Source organism: Rhinoraja longicauda, chromosome 26 (genome assembly GCF_053455715.1).
Source record: "Rhinoraja longicauda isolate Sanriku21f chromosome 26, sRhiLon1.1, whole genome shotgun sequence".
Lineage (NCBI taxonomy): Eukaryota > Metazoa > Chordata > Chondrichthyes > Rajiformes > Arhynchobatidae > Rhinoraja > Rhinoraja longicauda.
The window spans coordinates 418,370-438,264 of NC_135978.1; the positions used below are offsets into that span (position 1 = coordinate 418,370).

Here is a 19,895-nt window from a genome sequence, read left to right on the forward strand (position 1 = left end):
AGGCTTGAATTTATCAACCCAGGATTTATCAATCCAGTCTGTTTAAAATCCAGCAATTTCCACTCATCCCAGTATCTTCACAATTCTATCAACCTTGCACAAGTTTTTAAAACTTTCATTTGACTTTTTTTAATCCTTTGACCCAGTTCAAATGATGTGCATTTAATCAGTTGACTCTATGTAATCTCTCTGCAGTCTATTGTTAACACATTAGACAAGTGCACTCAATGCACAAAAGCATAGAATGGAACCAGGGGCACAGTCTGAAGGCCAGCTTCCATCCCTGGTCTGTGCATGGTTAACTGTTCTCTCACAAGTCGAGGCCAGGCCAATGTAGATGAGTTTGTTACATCTGAATTCGAGAGGGCAAGTGTCACATCTGCTTCTTGCGAAGGCCGTGTAGAAAAGATGTTTCTAAAGCCATTCCACAAAGGCGCTGTATGGTTCCATCCTCAAACCTTGCATTATGCATCCTTTTTATTTTTGACCAAATTTATAATCCAAGGTTCCCTTACATTGCCATCCTTATCCCTCCTCATTATTGGAACACACTGGTTCTGAACTTCGATAACTGCTCCTATGTATCCTCCCGAGCTCCTGCCTAATAATGTTGAAGTTTGCCTGGCTCCAGTTTAGTACCTACCCGCAAGTTCCAGCATCCTCCATATTCAAAACAATCTCCAAACTTGTGAACTTGTGACCCCAAAATACTCTTCCACTGTTGCACCAGTCACCTGGCCAGGCTCATTTCCCAACACAAGGTCCAGTGTGTTCCCTTCTAGGGTTGGACTATCCACATACTTTTCAAGAAACCCTCTTGGATACACTTCACAAATTCTGCCCTGTCCGCACCTTTGGCACTGAGCAAAACCTCAAATATTTACAGTTCCTGTGAACAATGCTCATTTCACGAGGTCACGTATGAAATAAATGTATTGAAGTTAATAGAATGCAATTTTATTTGTGAAAGATTGTGAAAAACATAGAAACTTTTACATTTTGTCTCTTTTTACACAACGCAACGAATCCTGTTGGTTGCACCAAATAATTTAATGAACATGTCGAGTGCTCCAGTACAGCTATATCCTTAATATCCCAGCACCTGCTCAGCACACAGATTAATAAAAAAGGTTAAATGTGTTTCTCACTTGCAAACCAGATTGAAGTGTAATAGTGATTCTCATCAGATGGACAATATCCTCTTAAGAATGGGATCATTCATTAATAATCTCATCTGGCTGATAGCTTTTGTCTATTTACCCTTTAGTTTTTTAATGTACAGTGAATGCAGTCTCTTTAAAATGAAAATGTCCATGATTTACCATAAAGTGAAGAAATCCCAAACAATTATAGATTATAATTAAATGCAATGTTTTATCGTAAATCGTGAATTTTGTCAAACTATCATGATATGCATTGATTTGCAGAAATCATTTAACATCAATCAGTTATATTTGGTCTCAGGGAGAACAGAGTCTGTCCACTTTTAACCCGTCGCATGATAACTAAAAACTATTATCTTGTTTTCAACCAAGAGGATTGGGTGCTGGGCAATCAAAGAGTTAAGTAAAAATTGGTATGTACACATACAAAGGTAGAAGCTGAAACACAAGCTTAAAAATATATTTTCATTTCAAAACCATTGAATTTACAAATAGTTATGCTGACAAATCAGAACACACATATAAAATTAGAATTTCAGGGTTAGAAGGGAGTTTGTGGCTTAGTACACCATTAAGAGTTTAGCTGCATTTCATTCAACAAGGCTTGTAGATTTCAAACAAAGATAGTTCATAAAATGTTTGATTTGCTATTGCAATGGTATCAGCAGCAGCCCCACGGAGCGGAAACGGCAGAACCCGTGGAGGAGCTGGGTGTGACTCCGCAGCGTCTCGTTACTGCTCTTCATTAATGCACGTGTGTAATGTGAGGAAGTTAGCATCAGTTTCATGGCATAAGTGGCAAACTGACAGTAGCAACATCTAACCACTAAATCCTGCAGTGTTTGATATAGTTTTAGATTTAGAGATAAAGCATTGAAACAGGTCCTTCTGCCCACTGTCAGTATCACCCATACACTCGATCTAGTCCTACACACTAGGGACACTTTACATTAAGCCAATTAACTACAAACCTGCGCGTCTTTGGAATGTGGGAGGAAACGGGAGCTCCGGGAGAAAACCCACACGGTCACGGGTGGATTGTACACATTCCGTACAAACAGCACCCGTAGTCAGGATTGAACACAAGTCTTTGTTGCTGTAAGGCAGCAACTCTGCCACTGTGCCACCAACATATAACGTAAGGATGTGACATAAAAATAGTGGTCCTCATTATTATTGAGAATTTCTCTTTGCCATTTGGAGAGTGTGGTTTGGTAACAGATGTTAGATTTAATGGGAACAAAACGTAAGACGTGTGTGTGTGGGAGCAATTCACCAGAGACCTACAACACGTTTATCAAAAACAGCCAGAGGCTACAGGCAATAATGGAGGGCTGTTCCCCCAGGACATAGCCCCCAGGGTACCACCCCAGAGTTATTCCAAGAGCAGTACAAATCATGAAGAAAACAGTTAACTCAGATTCCCCTCTGAGTTATCCTTGCTTCATCCAGCTGACTCTTATTGGCAGCCACATGTCTTCAGGAATGTTTGGCTGCTGAGGCAGAAATTTACTGCTTAGAAAATTTTGGAACAGCAAAAGAGTGCTGATGAAATCCAATCCTGCTGACACTTAGAACAGAGTTGTCTGCACAATTTGGAAACTGCAAAATATAAATTCTGTCCATCTGTTTTATTTCTCCCAAGATGTAATTGTGAAACAGTAAAATTGTGTTTCTGCTGTGATATATTGCACCTTGCTGTATCAGTAGGGCTCCCTCAATAACAAACAATAAATTACAAACCATACAGCACTTTCTCAATCAATTTGCAACATACTAGAAATGACTTTAAACCTCACACAGTCCTGTTCCATTCTCAACAGACATTGGACTGTAGCCGTTTGCCAAATTAGTACACAAACTGATTGAATATTCTGGTGCTCTCCATTGAAATGTCTCCTTATAATGTAAATAATATAAATGTTATCAATTTTAAATGGTAATGGTAATTATAATAGTACCATTAACACCAAAAGAACTTAATACAATATGATGTTATGAGATCCTCTGCAGAAGGACAGCAACGACTGAATGTAATTACAGGCATTTCATTGGTGAACAAACCTGAAGTTGACAGGAGTTCAAATTTCACTGTCGACGTGCATTTTTTTTTCTTAAGTTTTGTTGGGTATTTTATCAAAGTTTATAAAAATGAGTTGGAAGCCTCTGCTAATTTATGAGTACCACTCCTAACCACTCACTGCTGGAAGACGGACTCGGGCTTTGAACATTGGCGAATTTATTATTATTGCCGTAAATAGGTATGAATAAATTGCTGAGTGGATTTCCCATCATTTGTATTGCTCACAATCCTGGAATGTATCGATCTTTTAGTTAATCCAACCAGCACTTCAACGGCTAGGTAGGAGTGATTTTAATGCTAAAGAATAAGAACTGTCTAGCCAATGGCAAATTAGTTATGTGCACACAGACACTTCTCAAAGCACATTTTTAACCTTAACTTTTAATTTAAAAAATTCGAAGTCAGCTGCTGACTATTTGAGAACAATCTGCCATTTCCATTCTCAACATCCTTTCTGGGCAGAGTCTACCAAAGTTCTGCTGAATTCCCAACTCTGAAAGTTGACAAGTGTGATTGGACTGTGATGTGCTCCTCCCTCACTAAAGCCGTGCTATCCAGGGACCACACCTGCAGCCATACGCAGGGGTCACAGTGTGGGCATCTTCATTGCTGCAAGCTGCACCAAACCTGCCCTATATTTGACACACCACAACATTCCTGATTAGCGATCATCAATGTTACTTTGCTGCCTTAACCCAGGAATGCAACGAGTCCCCAACATCACAGTAGAGATTGTCCACAGGCTGGGTACCAGATGTGAACCTTCCTCATCAAGATCCCTTATTGATTTACCAGATAAAAGGTGTTTTAACTTTCAGAGGAACTCCATGAGACCTCTTTAAATGTATTGTTGCACTCTTTTACTTCCCATGTTACTGTGAATTATATGAAAATATTCATGTACCGTTTAACCTAACAATTATAGCACAAAGTTTTTTTCTTTAAAGTTCCTACCCCATCTAGCCATATTGGCTAACAAAGAATAATAGTCAGTAGTCACCCTGGCTGTGCTACGCTCTCCTTTTCTGTAGCAGCCATATGTTATTCCCTTTACATACATTACATTAAAATGTAACCCGTGTACAAACACCAATGTTAACATGTAAGTAATTTTGCTCCAGTACTTAGTTTAACATAGATTAATTCAACAATTATGTTTTTGTTGCAAATCTTAGGTTTCAAAAGCTGGGGTCTTTTAATCATCCACAAACCTTGTGTTATTGTTTCCATTCTGTAAGCAGTGTTTCGGCTTACTAAAGAAATCTGTACGGATCAGGCGAAAGAAGTAAACCAGGATCATGATGTTCACCGAATTCAAGGACAAACTGATGTAGCCTGCATGCGGGAGGACTCCGTGATTCTTCATCATAAACCAAGCGAGGTAAAACTGGGGCGCCAGTCGAAAAACAATGTAGGTAAAAACATTGATATACTTATTGTAGTAGTAGAGCAGAGAGCCCTGTGCATTTGCCAGCTTCAGGAGCAGTCGGGCATGGAGGAAGATACTGTTTACCTCAACAAACAAGGCAATTACAGCTCCAGCCACATAACGGTAGGTCAGGACTATGTACAGGAAGGTGGCAATCACCTGGGGAGCAAAGAAAAACCATCATTAGATGCCAGCTAGTGGTTTTTGCACATTTCAGGTCATCAGCTTCATAGAATTTCCATCAATGCAACTTGGAACATTAACCGTCTCCCTCTGCACAAAACGACTCAATGTGTTTCTTTAGTTAGGATCTATACTATTCATACTATATATACTATTTATACTACTATACACCTGTACCAATCCGGGCTATTTTTACGACAATTTTTGAGTAGAGGTAAAATAAATAGCGATATCTTCATAAATTATATACCGTGGATTATAATTTACATTTCACACACAACATCCTGTTACATTGAAGAGCCTGAAATTTAATTGTAAGCAGGAAGATAAATTACACACACATTTAGTTTGTTATTTATATTTAAAAGGTTTATTGACAGTAATAGGCATCAGAGGCAACTGAATTTAAACAAATAATATTTTTGATATTCTTCTTCAGCACCTCAGATTTGCTTCTGTAGGATTCAATATAAAATACTCAAATCTGTAAAATCAAAATTACTTAATCAATATGATCCAACCTATCATTGCTTATTCAAATTGCAATTCTGTGGCAACACTTGCATTTTCAAAAATCAACCTGAGATATTTAATTTTTTTGCCACAAAATACCAATCATCAGATATCTTTCCACAACACAAATTTGAAAAGATCGTTCGAGTATAAATATATTAATCACATTGCTGTCTGCCTTCACAGTTCAAATGCACACATACATGAATTTCACACACCCACCATAATGTAATTTATAACAATTTATGTGAAATCTTTCACTGAGCTGGAAGTCAGTTATTTTGCTAGGCAGGAATAAATATCACAATCGTGCAGTCCTTTTAACTCAATGTTCACAAACAATACCCTGGCATATCCTTCCAATGGGTCAATACCCTGGCATATCCTTCCAATGGGTCAATACCCTGGCATATCCTTCCAATGGGTCAATACCCTGGCATATCCTTCCAATGGGTCAACTCTACATTGCGAGCACTCTCCATCTTCTCACATTCTCATGTGACATAGGAAGAGGACATTTGGCCCATCTGGTGTTTGCAAGCTCTCAGACTAATCCTATCAATCCTAATTTATTTATCTGCAATCAACCCCCAACTCTCCTCACCTGTACTAGAAGCAATTTACAATAGTCACTAGCCCAGCTACGCTTTAGGATGCGGGGGGCCACAGAGTCACAGAATGTGCAAGTACCCGGAGCTCATGGTCAATGGGACCAGGTGGCTGGAGTTGTGAGGCAGCAGTACAAACTGCTGTGCCACCATGCCACCCATACACATTCAGCTATGCTCAGAGTTCTGCATAACTCTGCGTATAATTCTGCATTAAAAACTCTCTTGAAACGTTAGGATAATGGTCATAATGAGATGACAAATTCCAATGTTTCAGCTTTTCAACAGTAAAGTCTCTGGAGATTGTTAGAGAATATTTTACTGGATTGTTTATGCAGCAGCATGGGTCTGATCTGCAGCAAGTTGTGATGACATCAGCGGCAACTGGTGTTTCATATTTACTGCTGTATGACTACAGCCCGTAAATCTGAAGAAGGGTCTTGATCCGAAACGTTTCCTATTCCTTTCCTCCAGTGATGCTGTCTGACCCGCTGAGTTCCTCCAGCTTTTTGCGTCTATCCATGGTGAGAGCTGGAACTGGGTTTGAACAGGGGTGTCACCACCTGAGTGGCTGGAGGAGTGCTCAACGCCTCCCTGGAAGAAGCATTTATTATTCCCACCTGTGATACTGAGCAGTGGTCACTGCTGATCATGATCAGGTGTGTATCGAGTCAAGACCAAGCCCTGCACAAGTTGCAAGATGAACCTCAAAAATCTGTGGCAGAGTTACGGACAAGAAACACAAAATTGCGAAAGTAACACTGAATTACTACTTAATGCCTAACTTGCAAACATTAATGCGCACAGAAATCTCATGGCATGAGGGTGACTTTTTAAATGACACACTTTTCACACACTTTGAAAACATTTTGTATCAATTTTTGTCAAATAAACATCTATCCTGAAGCAATTGTTTTAGAAGGTTTTAGCTGATTGACACAGAGCACTGACATGAAAAAAACCTGGGAACAGCACAGGTGTGGGTGCACCCAGGTACACAAATATCGAGTCTTTGGTCCCTGGGGTGTGGCAAGGCAGTTCCTGCAGCAATAAGTGTTTTGCTTCCTCAGAAAATCTTGCCACCAGCGGAAGAGGGAGGAATGACACACAGGTTGGGTTTGATCTGGAGGAACCAGGAGTGCCATCGGGCAGCACCTTGGCTTTTCCTGACAGAACAACAATCCCAGTTGTCCACTAGGTGATTTCTACTTACATCAGGACATTTCACATGCCTTCATCATTTTGATAACTTAGAAATGCATGATTCCAACAGGATCATCCTTACTTTTTTTATCTTTGTCTACATACCTCCATCTCCCATTCTAGAATGAAGATCCAACCAGTTCTCAACTAACATTCCTCTCGCTGACAAAACTTGCTATTATCATCAACAACTTCTCATTCAACTCACACTTTTGCAGATCAAAGGCTTCATCACTTACTTCACCAATATCCACCCTGCCCTTAAATTCATCAGGACCACCTTTGAAATTTCTCTAGTTTCTCTGGATCTCTCTGTTATCAGCACAGGACACAGACTTGCAATTGAAATCTTCAAAAAATGTCAGGATTTGAGTTTAGGAGCAAGGAGGCCCTACTGCAGTTGTACAGGGCCCTGGTGAGACCGCACCTGAAGTATTGTGTGCAATTTTGGGGTGGTCTAATTTGAGGAAGGGCATTATTGCTATTGAGGGAGTGCAGCATAGGTTCACCAGGTTAATTCCCAGGATGGCGGGACTGACATATGATGAAAGAATGGGTCAACTGGGCTTGTATTCGCTGGAATTTAGAAGGATGAGAGGAGATCTTATAGAAACATATAAAATTCTAAGAGGATTGGACAAGATAGATGCAGGAAGAATGTTCCCGATGTTGGGGGAGTCCAGAACCAGGGGTCACAGTTTAATAATAAGGGGTAGACTGAGATAAGGAAAAACTTTTACACCCAGAGAGTTGTGAATCTGTGGAATTCTCTGCCACAGAAGGCAGCGGAGGCCAATTCACTGGATGTTTTCAAGAGTGAGTTAGATTTAGCTCTTAGGGCTAACGGAATCAAGGGATATGGGGAGAAAGCAGGAACGGGGTACTGATTTTGGATGATCAGCCATGATCATATGGAATGGCGGTGCTGGCTCGAAGGGCCGAATGACCTACTCCTGCAGCTATTTCTATGTTTCTATTCAAATGAACAAGTGGCATCTGCACAATGTGCAAGGATCAACTGAATAGTTGTCTTTTAAGCACATTTGCCAATTTAAGGCCTGCCAAGCAGCGAGAGGTTGCAGCGTGAGGTTGCAGCGTGAGGTTGCTGCGTGAGGTTGCAGCGTGAGGTTGCAGCGTGAGGTTGCAGCGAGAGGTTGCTGCGTGAGGTGGCCTAACAACAGTGTAACTCGGGTTCACTGGAGGCTGAACAATGGAGTCAGTGTGAAAGTACCAACAACAAGTTAAAGCTGTAGCACCAAGGCCGGTGCAGTTCTGTACCAGTGGCCTATTCATTTCTGCAGCCTTGGCTAAGTCACGCAGCTGGTACCACAGGAACACAATTCACTTAAATTAAATGCTGTGGGCTATGTGACATTTGAAACGCCCTGCTGTTTATTTTCTCCACTTTAACTCTGCCTCCTTCAGTACATTTTCATTAGTAAAATCAGCGGGTATTTAGATTTGCAGTATGTGTTTGGGAATCATCTTTGCCCCTACAATTATTTATCACATGCTTTGGTTTGGTTCAAATTATTCTAAATTGTATGGAGAAACATGTATTAACATTTCTAGTAATTTGCAATCCTTGATTTTGTTTGTTAGTGTGGGAGGTTTGTGTGAAGGTCTAACATCATATGAACGTGATAATTTTTTTTAAAGCAACAATTCCACAATTAAGTACTGAAAAGATATGGATTGTTTTTTAATTGGGAATATTCATTTTGTAGATGTACCTTTCTGGCCATCAGTCATGAACGCTGATTACCATGTACATTTTTCTGAGGAACTAAACACATCTTATGATTAGTGCCAGCTTGATACGTGATTCATACAAGCCTCCACAGCCTGGAACTCTCACCCCATGGCATCTGCACAATCATAGCACCCAATATATTTTACACTTCGTGACTGACATTCAGAGCTGAAACCTAAACTTGTCTAGAAATTCACTACTTGGTGGTTGCCCTGGGATAGAAGTGGAATGTGGCTGACAGTCCAAGTGGGAACACCACCATGAGAAGTGGAATGGGTTTGACACGGTTCAAGTGTCAACACCATAGAACATATTTAGCACCACTGAGTGAATTACCAGGCAATAAAGTTTCAAACCCTATAAATAGTATTTTTCATTTCCTTTAACTCAATCTCAAAATACCCAATGAATCTTAAAAACAAACATATGAATGGTGGGGGTTCTTCAAACATACGCGGCTGTGTAATAACATTCAATTAAGCAAAATGAATGGATGGATGAGGGATTGGCATTTCTATAGAGTGATAAAGTGTGTAAACATGCCCTTCGGCCCAACTTGCCCACACCGGCCAACCTGTCCCAGCTACACTAATCCCACCCAGCCTGCGTTTGGCCCATATCCCTCCAATCCTGTCCTATCCATGTACCTGTCCAAATGTTTCTTAAACATTTTGATAGACCCTGCCTCCACTACTTCCTCTGGCAGCTTGTTCCATACACACACCATCTTTTGTGTGAAAATGTTACCCCTTCAGATTCCTATTAAATCTTTTCCCCTTCACCTTAAACCTATGTCCCCTGGTCCTCGATTCACCTACTCTGGGCAAGAGACTCTGTGCATCTACCTGATCTATTCGTCTCATGATTTTATACACCTCTATAAGATCACCCCTCATCCTCCTACGTTCCACGGAATAGTGTCCCAGCCTACTCAAGCTCTCCCTATAGCTCAGACCCTCTAGTCCTGACAACATCCTCGCAAATCTTCTCTGTACCCTTTCCAGCTTGACAACATCTTTCCTATAACATGGTGCCCAGAACTGAACACAATACTCTAAATACTGGGCCTCTACTCGCTGGAGTTTAGAAGGTTGAGGAGGGACCTCATTGAAACTTACAGAATAATGAAAGGAATAGATAGAGTGGATGTTGAAAGGATGTTTCCACTGGTGGGAGTGTCTAGGACCAGAGGTCATAGCCTCAGAATTAAAGGGCGCTCATTTAGAAAGGAGGTGAGAAAGAACTTCTTTAGTCAGAGGGTGGTTGGTCTGTGGAACTCATTGCCACAGAGGGCTGTGGAGGCCAAGTCAGTGGATATTTTTAAGGCAGAGATAGACAAATTCTTGATTAGAATGGGTGTCAAGGGTTATGGGGAGAAGGGTTAGGCAGAAGAATGGGGTTAGGAGGGAGAGTTAGATCAGCCATGATTGTGGAGTGGACTCGATGGGCCGAATGGCCTAATTCTACTCCTATAACTTGTGAACCTTGTTGAATGCCTCACTGAAATCCATGTATATTACATCTACAATTCTGCCCTTATCGACCTTTTTGATCACATCTTCAAAAAACTCAATCAGATTTGTGAGACACGACTTCCCACGTACAAAACCATACTAACTATCCCTAATCAGCTCTTATCCGTCCAAATGCCTGTATAACCTATCCCTCAGAACACCCTCTAGTAACTTTCCAACTACAGCTGTTAAGCTCACTGGCCTATAGTTCCCAGCATTTTTCCTGCAGCCCTTCTTGAATAGAAGCACAACATTTGCCACCCTCCAGTTTTCTGGCACCTCTCCTGTACTTAAAGACGACGCGTAAATTTCAACCAGGACTTCCACAATTTTCTCTCTAGTTTCCCGCAATGTCCTCGGATATATCTGATCATACCCTGGAGATTTGTCTACCTTCATACACGACAGTACCTTCAGCACCTCTATGATCTCCTAATGCTTGAAACCATCACGCGCAGCTCCCTATCAATGGTGAAATCGGTCCTGCTGAAATTACCTCTGCATCCCAGAGTAAAACTCAGGGCACAGGAACAGAGTCGGCCATTTAGCCCTTCGTGCCCATTCTAACATTTAATGCAATCATGGCTGATCCATTTCCTGACTCCATCCACACACTGGCTTGAACCATTCATTATAGAACTGCAACTTTGAAAATTAGGACAAAAAGGAGAAGATAAAAAGGAGAGCAATTTTGGTAGCTCTGAAGAACAACAGCCTTTAACATCTTTATTACACACTAGACCAAGTCTAGTTGGGCCCAAACCTCTCCTGCATTGGTGCAGCACCCTCTCCTACTCCCCTCCCCACTTCCCCTGCCCCCTCTCCATCTCCGTCAACCCCCCCTTATCCACCCACCCCCCTCCCCACCTCCCTCCCCCCTCCCTAGGAGATAGATTTAAACTTTAAAATGTGAATAACTTCAAAAATATAACACCGATTTCAATAAAACTACTTGCTTTACCATTAAACCGATGACGGTGAGTAAGGTGGGCCTAAAATTGTCAAGCTATCGAGTACCGTTTTGGCTGTAGTTCGATCACAAATAAACAAACAAACGAGAGTTTTAGTATATAGATTACAAATTTTATCTTGCAAAACATCCTCCTAAATGATTGTAATTAATTACATCAAGCCCAGTGCATGAAGCAAGCAAAGACAGTCCATGATCTACATCCCTCACCCTCAGCCAGCCAGACGTGTAGGCCAAACCTGCCCTAGTGCTACAGTGTGAAAATAATGGAGAAAGCATTCAGCAAAGGCCCTGGATCATCCACGAATGGCTAATGCTTAATGCACAACGATAGATGTGTCCGGAGCTTTGATGTTGCCATTGCACATCTGGTTGAACTTGTTGGCCTCCTGTCCCCACGAGAATAAGCAACATATCCAGGATGTTGGCACAGTTTTCACATCCTTGTCTCAACAATAATCCACAGATCACTTTGTGGTGTTATCATCTTTGGAACTTTTTAAATTGTGTGTTATTTCTAATTCTCTCCAAAGAAACATTGGGAAAATAACAAGGACTCTAATATTTTATGTCATTTTTCAAAATAACTGCAATCTTAAACTAACCCAGCTTGATGTGTTCTTTTTAAATCCTTCACCTTCTGAGCTGCCAACAAGTTAATTCTAAACAGGTTCTTGCCTGTGGTCAACTATTAGACAAAAACAGTTCAATAACTTACACAGCAAAATCATTGCAGAATGTTGCAGAGTGCAGAGACAACAAAAAAGACACAACACATAATCCTCTGAAATTTCCGCCACCTCCAACGAGATCCCACCACGAGCCACATTTTCCCATCTCCACCCCTCTCCGCCTTCCGCAGAGACCGTTCCCTCCGCAACTCCCTGGTTAACTCATCCCTTCCCACTCAAACCACCCCTTCCCCAGGTACCTTCCCCTGCAACCTGTCGCTTTACTTCCTCCCTCAACTCTGTCCAGGGACCCTGACAGTCCTTTCAGGTTAGGCAGAGGTTCAGTTGCACCTCCTCCAACCTCATCTACTGTATCCGTTGTTCAAGTTGTGGAAACGCAGACTGGGCAATTGTTTCGCAGAACACCTTCGCTCAGCCCGCGTGAACCAACTTGATCTCCCGGTTGCTGGACACTTTAATTCTCCTTCCCATTCCTACACAGACCTTTCTGTCCTAAGTCTCCTCCATTGTCAAAGTGAGGCTAAACGCACATTGGAGGTACAACATCTCATATTTTGCTTGGGCAGCTTACAGCCAAGTGGTATGAATATTGTTTTCTCTTATTTCAGGTAGCCCCACCATTCCCTCTCCCTCTATCCCTCCCCCATCCAAGTCGCACTAGCTTCACATTTTCATCCTATAAACAGCTTACAGTGGTCTGTTTCCTTTATTATCGTTACTTTTTTGCATATCTTTCATTCATTATTCTTTATCTCTCCACATCACCGTCAATATCTCTTGTTTCCCTTATCGCTAACCAGTCTGAAGAAGGGTCTCGATCCAAAACTTCACCCATTCCTTCTTTCCAGAGATGCTGCCTGTCCCGTTGAGTTACTCCAGCTTTTTATGTCTATCTTCGATTTAAATCAGCGTCTGCAGTTCCTTCTTATACAAAAGAGATCGCCAATGGTAGACATTTGTTTTGGAGAGCAGGTTTGAATCGAGGGTGTGGCGTGAATACATCTCCAGCATTGTGCACCAGGGAGAATAATTCAAAATTCACACTGCAAGCCTCATCCAATTTCTGTTTAAAATACATTTTGGAGAACTCTTCCCAGGCCCTTCCCAGAACCTCTGAGCTGTGTTGGCAAAAACAAGACTAGGCACTAGCAAAAGTCTCACAGGTATTTAGATAGCAGAATTCTGAAAGCTAAACTTTGACACCAGTCTACTCATTTCACCCCCAATACCATTATAAGTTGCTGCATTTACAGTAGCCACATTCCCCTTCTGATAATAACAGAAATGGCATTGTTCATAGTTCCACTGGTATCACAAGGGTGTGTGTATTAAACAGTCTTCATATTGAGTTCAGGAAGCAAAATGGTTTCACTGTTCTCTTGTAATTTCTTTAAAGTCTTGTTGCGGGCTGATTGTCATTATGTAAATTTATCTGCTGCCTGACTGATCTGTAAGATTCCAAACTACTGTGATCTTATGATTAACCTACATACTAATGTTAAAATTTACATGACAGATTGTCAGCAACTTAATCAGACATAGGCTAAAAATAAACTTGAAGGCGCTGTTTATTCCAACAGTGAAATGCTAACATCATTATACTACTCTGCAGATCTCATGATTAAGATGCTACATTTTTCAACACTGAAAGTTTTCCTGCTGCAATATTTTATTCATTTGTAAAGAAAAAATCTTTGCCATGTAGGTGTGTACTGACTCAGTCAACAGTCTTTGTCACCTTAATAAGCAAATGTAAAAGTAAAACTACCTTTGATAAGGTCCCACAAGGGAGATTGGTGAGCAAAATTAGAGCACATGGGTAGGGTATTGACATGGATAGAGAATTTGTTGGCAGACAGGAAGCAAAGAGTAGGAGTAAACGGGTTATTTTCAGAATGGCAGGCAGTAGCGAGAGACGTGCCGCAAGGCTCGGGGGGCCGCAACTATTTACAATATATATTAATGAGTTGGATGATGGAATTAGGAGTAACACTAGCAAGTTTGCAGATGACACAAAGCTGGGTGGCAGTGTGAACTGCGTAGAGGATGTTAGGAGGTTGCAGGGTGACTTGGACAAGTTGAGTGAGTGGGCAGATGCATGGCAGATGCAGTATAATGTAGATAAATGTGAGGTTATCCACTTTGGTGGCAAAAACAAGGAGGCAGATTATTTCGATGGTGTCAGATTAGGTAAAGGGGAAGTGCAGCGAGACCTGGGTGTCCTTGTACACCAGTCACTGAAAGTAAGAGTGCAGGTACAGCAGGCAGTGAAGAAAGTGAATAGCATGTTGGCCTTCATAACGAGAGGATTTGAGTATAAGAGCAAAGAAGTCCTGCAGTTGTATAGGGCTCTGGTGAGACCACATCTGGAGTATTGTGTGCAGTTTTGGTCTCCTAATTTGAGGAAGGACGTCCTTGCTATTGAGGCAGCGCAGCGTAAATTCACGAGGTTAATCCCTGGGATGGAGGGACTCATATGAGGAAAGATTGGAAAGACTAGGCTTGTATTCACTGGAGTTTAGAAGGATGAAAGGGGATCATAAAATCATAAAAGGACTAGACAAGCTAGATGCAGGAAAGATGTTCCCAATGTTGGGGGAGTCCAGAACCAGGGGACACAGTCTAAGAATAAACGGGAGGTCATGTAAAACTGAGGTGAGAAGAAACTTTTTCACCCAGAGAGTTGCGAATTTGTGGAATCTCTGCCACAGAAGGCAGTGGAGGCCAATTCATTGGATGAATTTAAAAGAGTTCGATAGAGCTCTGGGGGCTAGTGGAATCAAGGGATATGGGGAGAAGGCAGGCACAGGTTACTGATTGTAGATGATCGGCCATGATCGCAATGAATGGCGGTGCGGGCTCGAAGGGCCAAATGGCCTCCTCCAGCACCTATTTTCTTTGTTTCTATGAGATTATAACCATGTTGTTAAATCCCAGGCTTGAGCCATCAAGCAACTTACTCCTTTTCCCGATTCATACACGTGTATATTTTGGATGGTCTTCGGTTTCTTGAGTTACTGGGACTACCTCATCCCAGCAAGGGGCAGGTGTGCGGTTAGGCTTCTGACTTGCAAGCTATCGGTGGTGGGAAGGTATTGGCTTCAGGAGGTTAGTCAACTGCAGCAGGATACCCAGCATGCTCTCAATGTTGCTGGTGCAGCTGAGTTTACAGTCAATGGTGTTGATGGTAATGCCACTCAATACCGAGGGAGGTGGCTAGACTTCCTCTTGTTGGAGTTGGCCAGTGGTGCACCATTTTTGGAGAAAAGATTATTCGCCATTTATCTGCTGATTCTGAAAGTTGCCTTCATACGGGCCGTTCCCTCTGCTAGGGAGCGGGGAATGGAATCAAACGTTACAGAAGCAGCAGCGAACATCTGACACGTAATGTTTGCAGGATTTACCAGAACCATCGGGGCATTTAGTTTTCAGATATCAGGAAGTGTGAGGAGCTCCCCTGAACCAGTCTACCTGATGGTGGTCACATCCCACCTCCATAAAGGGGGCTGCAAACTCTGCAGGTGTAGGAGGTCAGACAGATGTGTGGATGTGCTCCCTCAGCACTTCCTGGCTGATTATCTCACAAGGGGTGTCTGCCTCTCGCCTCATCCACACACCAGTGCCAGTGACATCGTCTCAGAAAGGAGACCAAAGGGGCAAGGAAGGTGGCAGAGTGGTGTGGCATGACAGCGCAGGAGTTGGTGGTGTTACCACATCATTCCCGTGGGTTCAACCCCCACACTGGATGCTGATTGTGTGGAGTTCACATGTTCATTCTGTGTCTCCGTGGCTTTCCGCCCACATCCCAACGGCACTGTGCAGGTCCCCGGCCTCATGACCACGTACGAAGCCAGTGGGTGGGAATCTTGTTTATTCTTGCTATTTTCTTCACTGTTCAATTTGTTGATGATCCAGCTCTTTGAATATCATATTGTTTTTCTAGCCATTTGTGGCTTTTAAATGATTCATTAACCTGCTGCCAGGTTAAGTGGCTACAGTAGACTACACGAGTGTAGGTGGACAACAGGAGAATGGGGAGCTGAGTGTGAGTGAAGAACAAGGAAATGGGTAAGGAGTGGGCTGACAGCCAGTCGAGACAGTGGGCCAAATGGCCTCCTCCCATACAGAAAGAAAATATGAGAGATAATCTGGTAGAAGGGAAAGGAGTGGGATGATACTGACGGGGAGAGGTACCAATCCCTGGTGAGGGCAGACATCACAGGACAGGACGAGGAACAGAAACAAGTGAATAGATTGGCTCCAGTTCACAAACGTTCACACTCGTGCCCATTTGTGTCACTGCTTTCCATCCGGGCACAGACATTCCAATGCTCACAACTTGAGTTTGACGAAGGGTCTCGACCCAAAATGTCACCCATTCCTTCTCTCCAGAGATGCTGCCTGTCCCACTGAGTTATTCCAGCTTTTTGTGTCTATCTTTGGTTTAAACCAGCATCTGCAGTTCCTTCCTACACATTACTCACAACTTAACATACGTTCTAATTTATTTTCTAGCTTTGATACATGGTTATCTTCACTTTCCATAGATCCTGCTGAGTATTCCCAGCATCTCCCATGTTATTTATGAAGATGAGTTGCTGTAGCCGGATACAACACGGACTCAACAGTGGGCTGAGTGGCGATAAGTCGATTCACCACACCGTCAGGGTATGTGGTTTCATCAAACAAAGTTCCCTGCTGACAGTGTGACTTAGAAAATTAGAGCCTGTGCTACAACAGCAGAGAACACTGATGGTTGCTATGACTACTGATGCTTTCTCAGTGTAGTACTTGACAGCGCTGGGGAGAGAAAGTTTTTACAATTCATAACCTAGCATTAGAGCATTCACAAACAAAATGTCCTTCAGCCCAATTCACTTTAACCCCTTTAATCCGACAAGTTGATTTGAAATACGGTCTGATTCCCGAGCTCGAGGGCATAAATACCAGGAGATGGTGTAACAGGAATTCCCAGGAAGCTCGAGTCTGTCCATTCAGGATGATATCAGCCACATCTTGGATAAAATAGCCTGGCGACAAAGAACAGAACAAGAAGCTATTAACGCATCATTTAAAAGCCACAGATGACTGGAAAAACAATACACTTATTCAAAGAGCTGGATCATGAACAAATTAAACAGTTGAGAAAATAGCAAGAATAAACACATTTCCCACCCACTGGCTTCTTGCGTGATCATGAGAGCAGGGACCCGCACAATCCCATCAGGGACAGGCAGGGAGTGGTGCTCTCACTGTCTTCACGCTGCTTAGGCCAGGGCTGATGCTTCTTCTTGCTACTTAGCTGTCAAATTCACAGAATTACACAGCATGAGCAGTCCCTTTGCCCATTGTCCACGCTGACCAGCAAGCACTCATTCATAATAATAATAATAATAATATTTTATTTATATAGCGCTTTTCATATACTCAAAGACGCTACACTGACCAGCAAGCACTCATTCATACTGCACACTGACCAGCAAGCACTCATTCATACTGAGTAGTGTCTCGACAAAAGCCGCACCCATTCCTTTTCTCCAGAGATGCTGCCTGTCGCTGAGTTACTCCAGCTTTTTGTGTCACTCATTCATACTGATCTGTTTATTCTATCCCTTTTCCTATTAACTTCCCCTGGATGCTTCCACTCACCGATACTAGACATCAATACTGGACATCTATAATAGACATCGATACTGGACATCTATAATAGACATCGATACTGGACATCTATAATAGACACCGAAACTAGACATCTGTAATAGACACCGATACTAGACATCTGTAATAGACATCGATACTGGACATCGATACTGGACAACGATACTGGACATCTATAATAGACACCGATACTGGACACTGATACTGGACATCGATTCTAGACGCCGATACTAGACATCGATACTGGACACCGATACTGGACACCGATACTAGACACCAATACTAAACACCAATACTAAACACCAATTCTAGACACCGATACAACTATACAATTGCCAATGATCCTAATCAGCATCTTTGGAAAGTGAAGTAACCTCAAGAGGAACCCACGCAGTCACAAGAACAACGTGCAAACTCCACACGGACAGCATGGAACGTCAGTGCTGAACCCACTGGGGCAGCATGCATTCACAAAATGCTGGAGTAACTCAGCAGGTCAGGCAGCATCTCGGGAGAGAAGGAATGGGCGACGTTTCGGGTCGAGACCCTTCTTCAGACTGAAGTCTCTACGTCCACATTTTGATTTTACTCTACGACCACATTTTGATTTTGTGCTCCACTGAAGCAGCAGCTCTACACTGCCACACTGCTGTCTCCCAAGCCCATACCCATCGTGATAGGACGGCCAATCAAGTGGACCAAGTGTCTGGTGAGGCAATAACTGGTGGACTCATCCAATTGATAATTCAAGTCCCACTCTGGAGACCGGAGCATATCATTTAGACAAATACTCCAACATGAGATTGTGGGTTTCAAACCAGTGACCTCGCCAATATCTAACTCTTAACTGTCATCATTACAACTGGTCATTAATGCACTGTTGTGCAAGGGAGCTGGTGTCAAATTAGCTGCCTTGTTTCTGACATAGTGACCTCAATGATTGGCTTGGTTCTCTGCCTTGGTAATGCAGGTTTAAGGGAAGAATATTGTCCAGTATTTTCAGAACTATTTTTAAAAATGGTAGCAAAGGATCTATGTCTACTGAATTGGCAGAAGATGCCTCAGTTAGTTGTAGAGTCACAGTTGTATAGAATATAGAACGGTACAGCACTGGAACAGGCCCTTCGGCCCACATTGTCTGTGCCCATATCCATGTGCCTCTCCGAAAGCCTCAACATGTGCAGCACGGCCCCTCGCCCCAACTAACACGTGCAACACGGCCCCACACCCCAACTAACACGTGCAGCACGGCCCCACACCCCAACTAACACGTGCAGCACGGCCCCTCGCCCCAACTAACACGTGCAGCACGGCCCCACACCCCAACTAACACGTGCAGCACGGCCCCACACCCCAACTAACACGTGCAGCACGGCCCCTCGTCCCAACTAACATGTGCAGCACGGCCCCTCGCCCCAACTAACACGTGCAGCACGGCCCCACACCCCAACTAACACGTGCAGCACGGCCCCTCGTCCCAACTAACGTGCAACACGGCCCCACACCCCAACTAACACGTGCAGCACGGCCCCACACCCCAACTAACACGTGCAGCACGGCCCCTCGCCCCAACTAACACGTGCAGCACGGCCCCACACCCCAACTAACACGTGCAGCACGGCCCCTCGCCCCAACTAACACGTGCAGCACGGCCCCACACCCCAACTAACGTGTGCAGCACGGCCCCTCGCCCCAACTAACGTGTGCAGCACGGCCCCTCGCCCCAACTAACACGTGCAGCACTGCCCCTCGCCCCAACTAACGTGTGCAGCACGGCCCCTCGCCCCAACTAACACGTGCAGCACTGCCCCTCGCCCCAACTAACACGTGCAGCACGGCCCCTCGTCCCAACTAACATGTGCAGCACGGCCCCACACCCCAACTAACATGTGCAGAGAGGTGTCCGAACTGAGCGAGTCCCACTTATATGTTACCATCATCTCAGGTAATGCAAACAGCCCCTCTGTCCTCTCAGGTGGAGGTAATAGCTCACACAGCACTCTCTTAAAGACGACCAGGCACCTTATTCCAGGCACATGCTGCTCACCAACAGCATTTCTGATCATTAATAAATTGAAATTCATGGGAATACATAATGATACCGATTATGCTTGAAATGTTCTTAA

General features: G+C 43.2%; 1 protein-coding gene across 1 annotated transcript in view; it reads right to left on the reverse strand.

Moving 5' to 3' along the window:
* Positions 1 to 1,006: 1,006 nt before the first annotated feature.
* tlcd1 (TLC domain containing 1) overlaps positions 1,007 to 19,895 on the reverse strand; it is a 33,123-nt gene continuing 14,234 nt past the window's right edge. Inside the window, exons 3-4 of the mRNA XM_078422159.1 lie at positions 17,059 to 17,141; positions 1,007 to 4,834 (exon numbers count right to left, since the gene is read on the reverse strand). Of these exons, the coding sequence (XP_078278285.1) occupies positions 4,442 to 4,834; positions 17,059 to 17,141 (476 nt within the window). The 3' untranslated portion in view covers positions 1,007 to 4,441. The remainder of the gene's footprint in view (positions 4,835 to 17,058; positions 17,142 to 19,895) is intronic.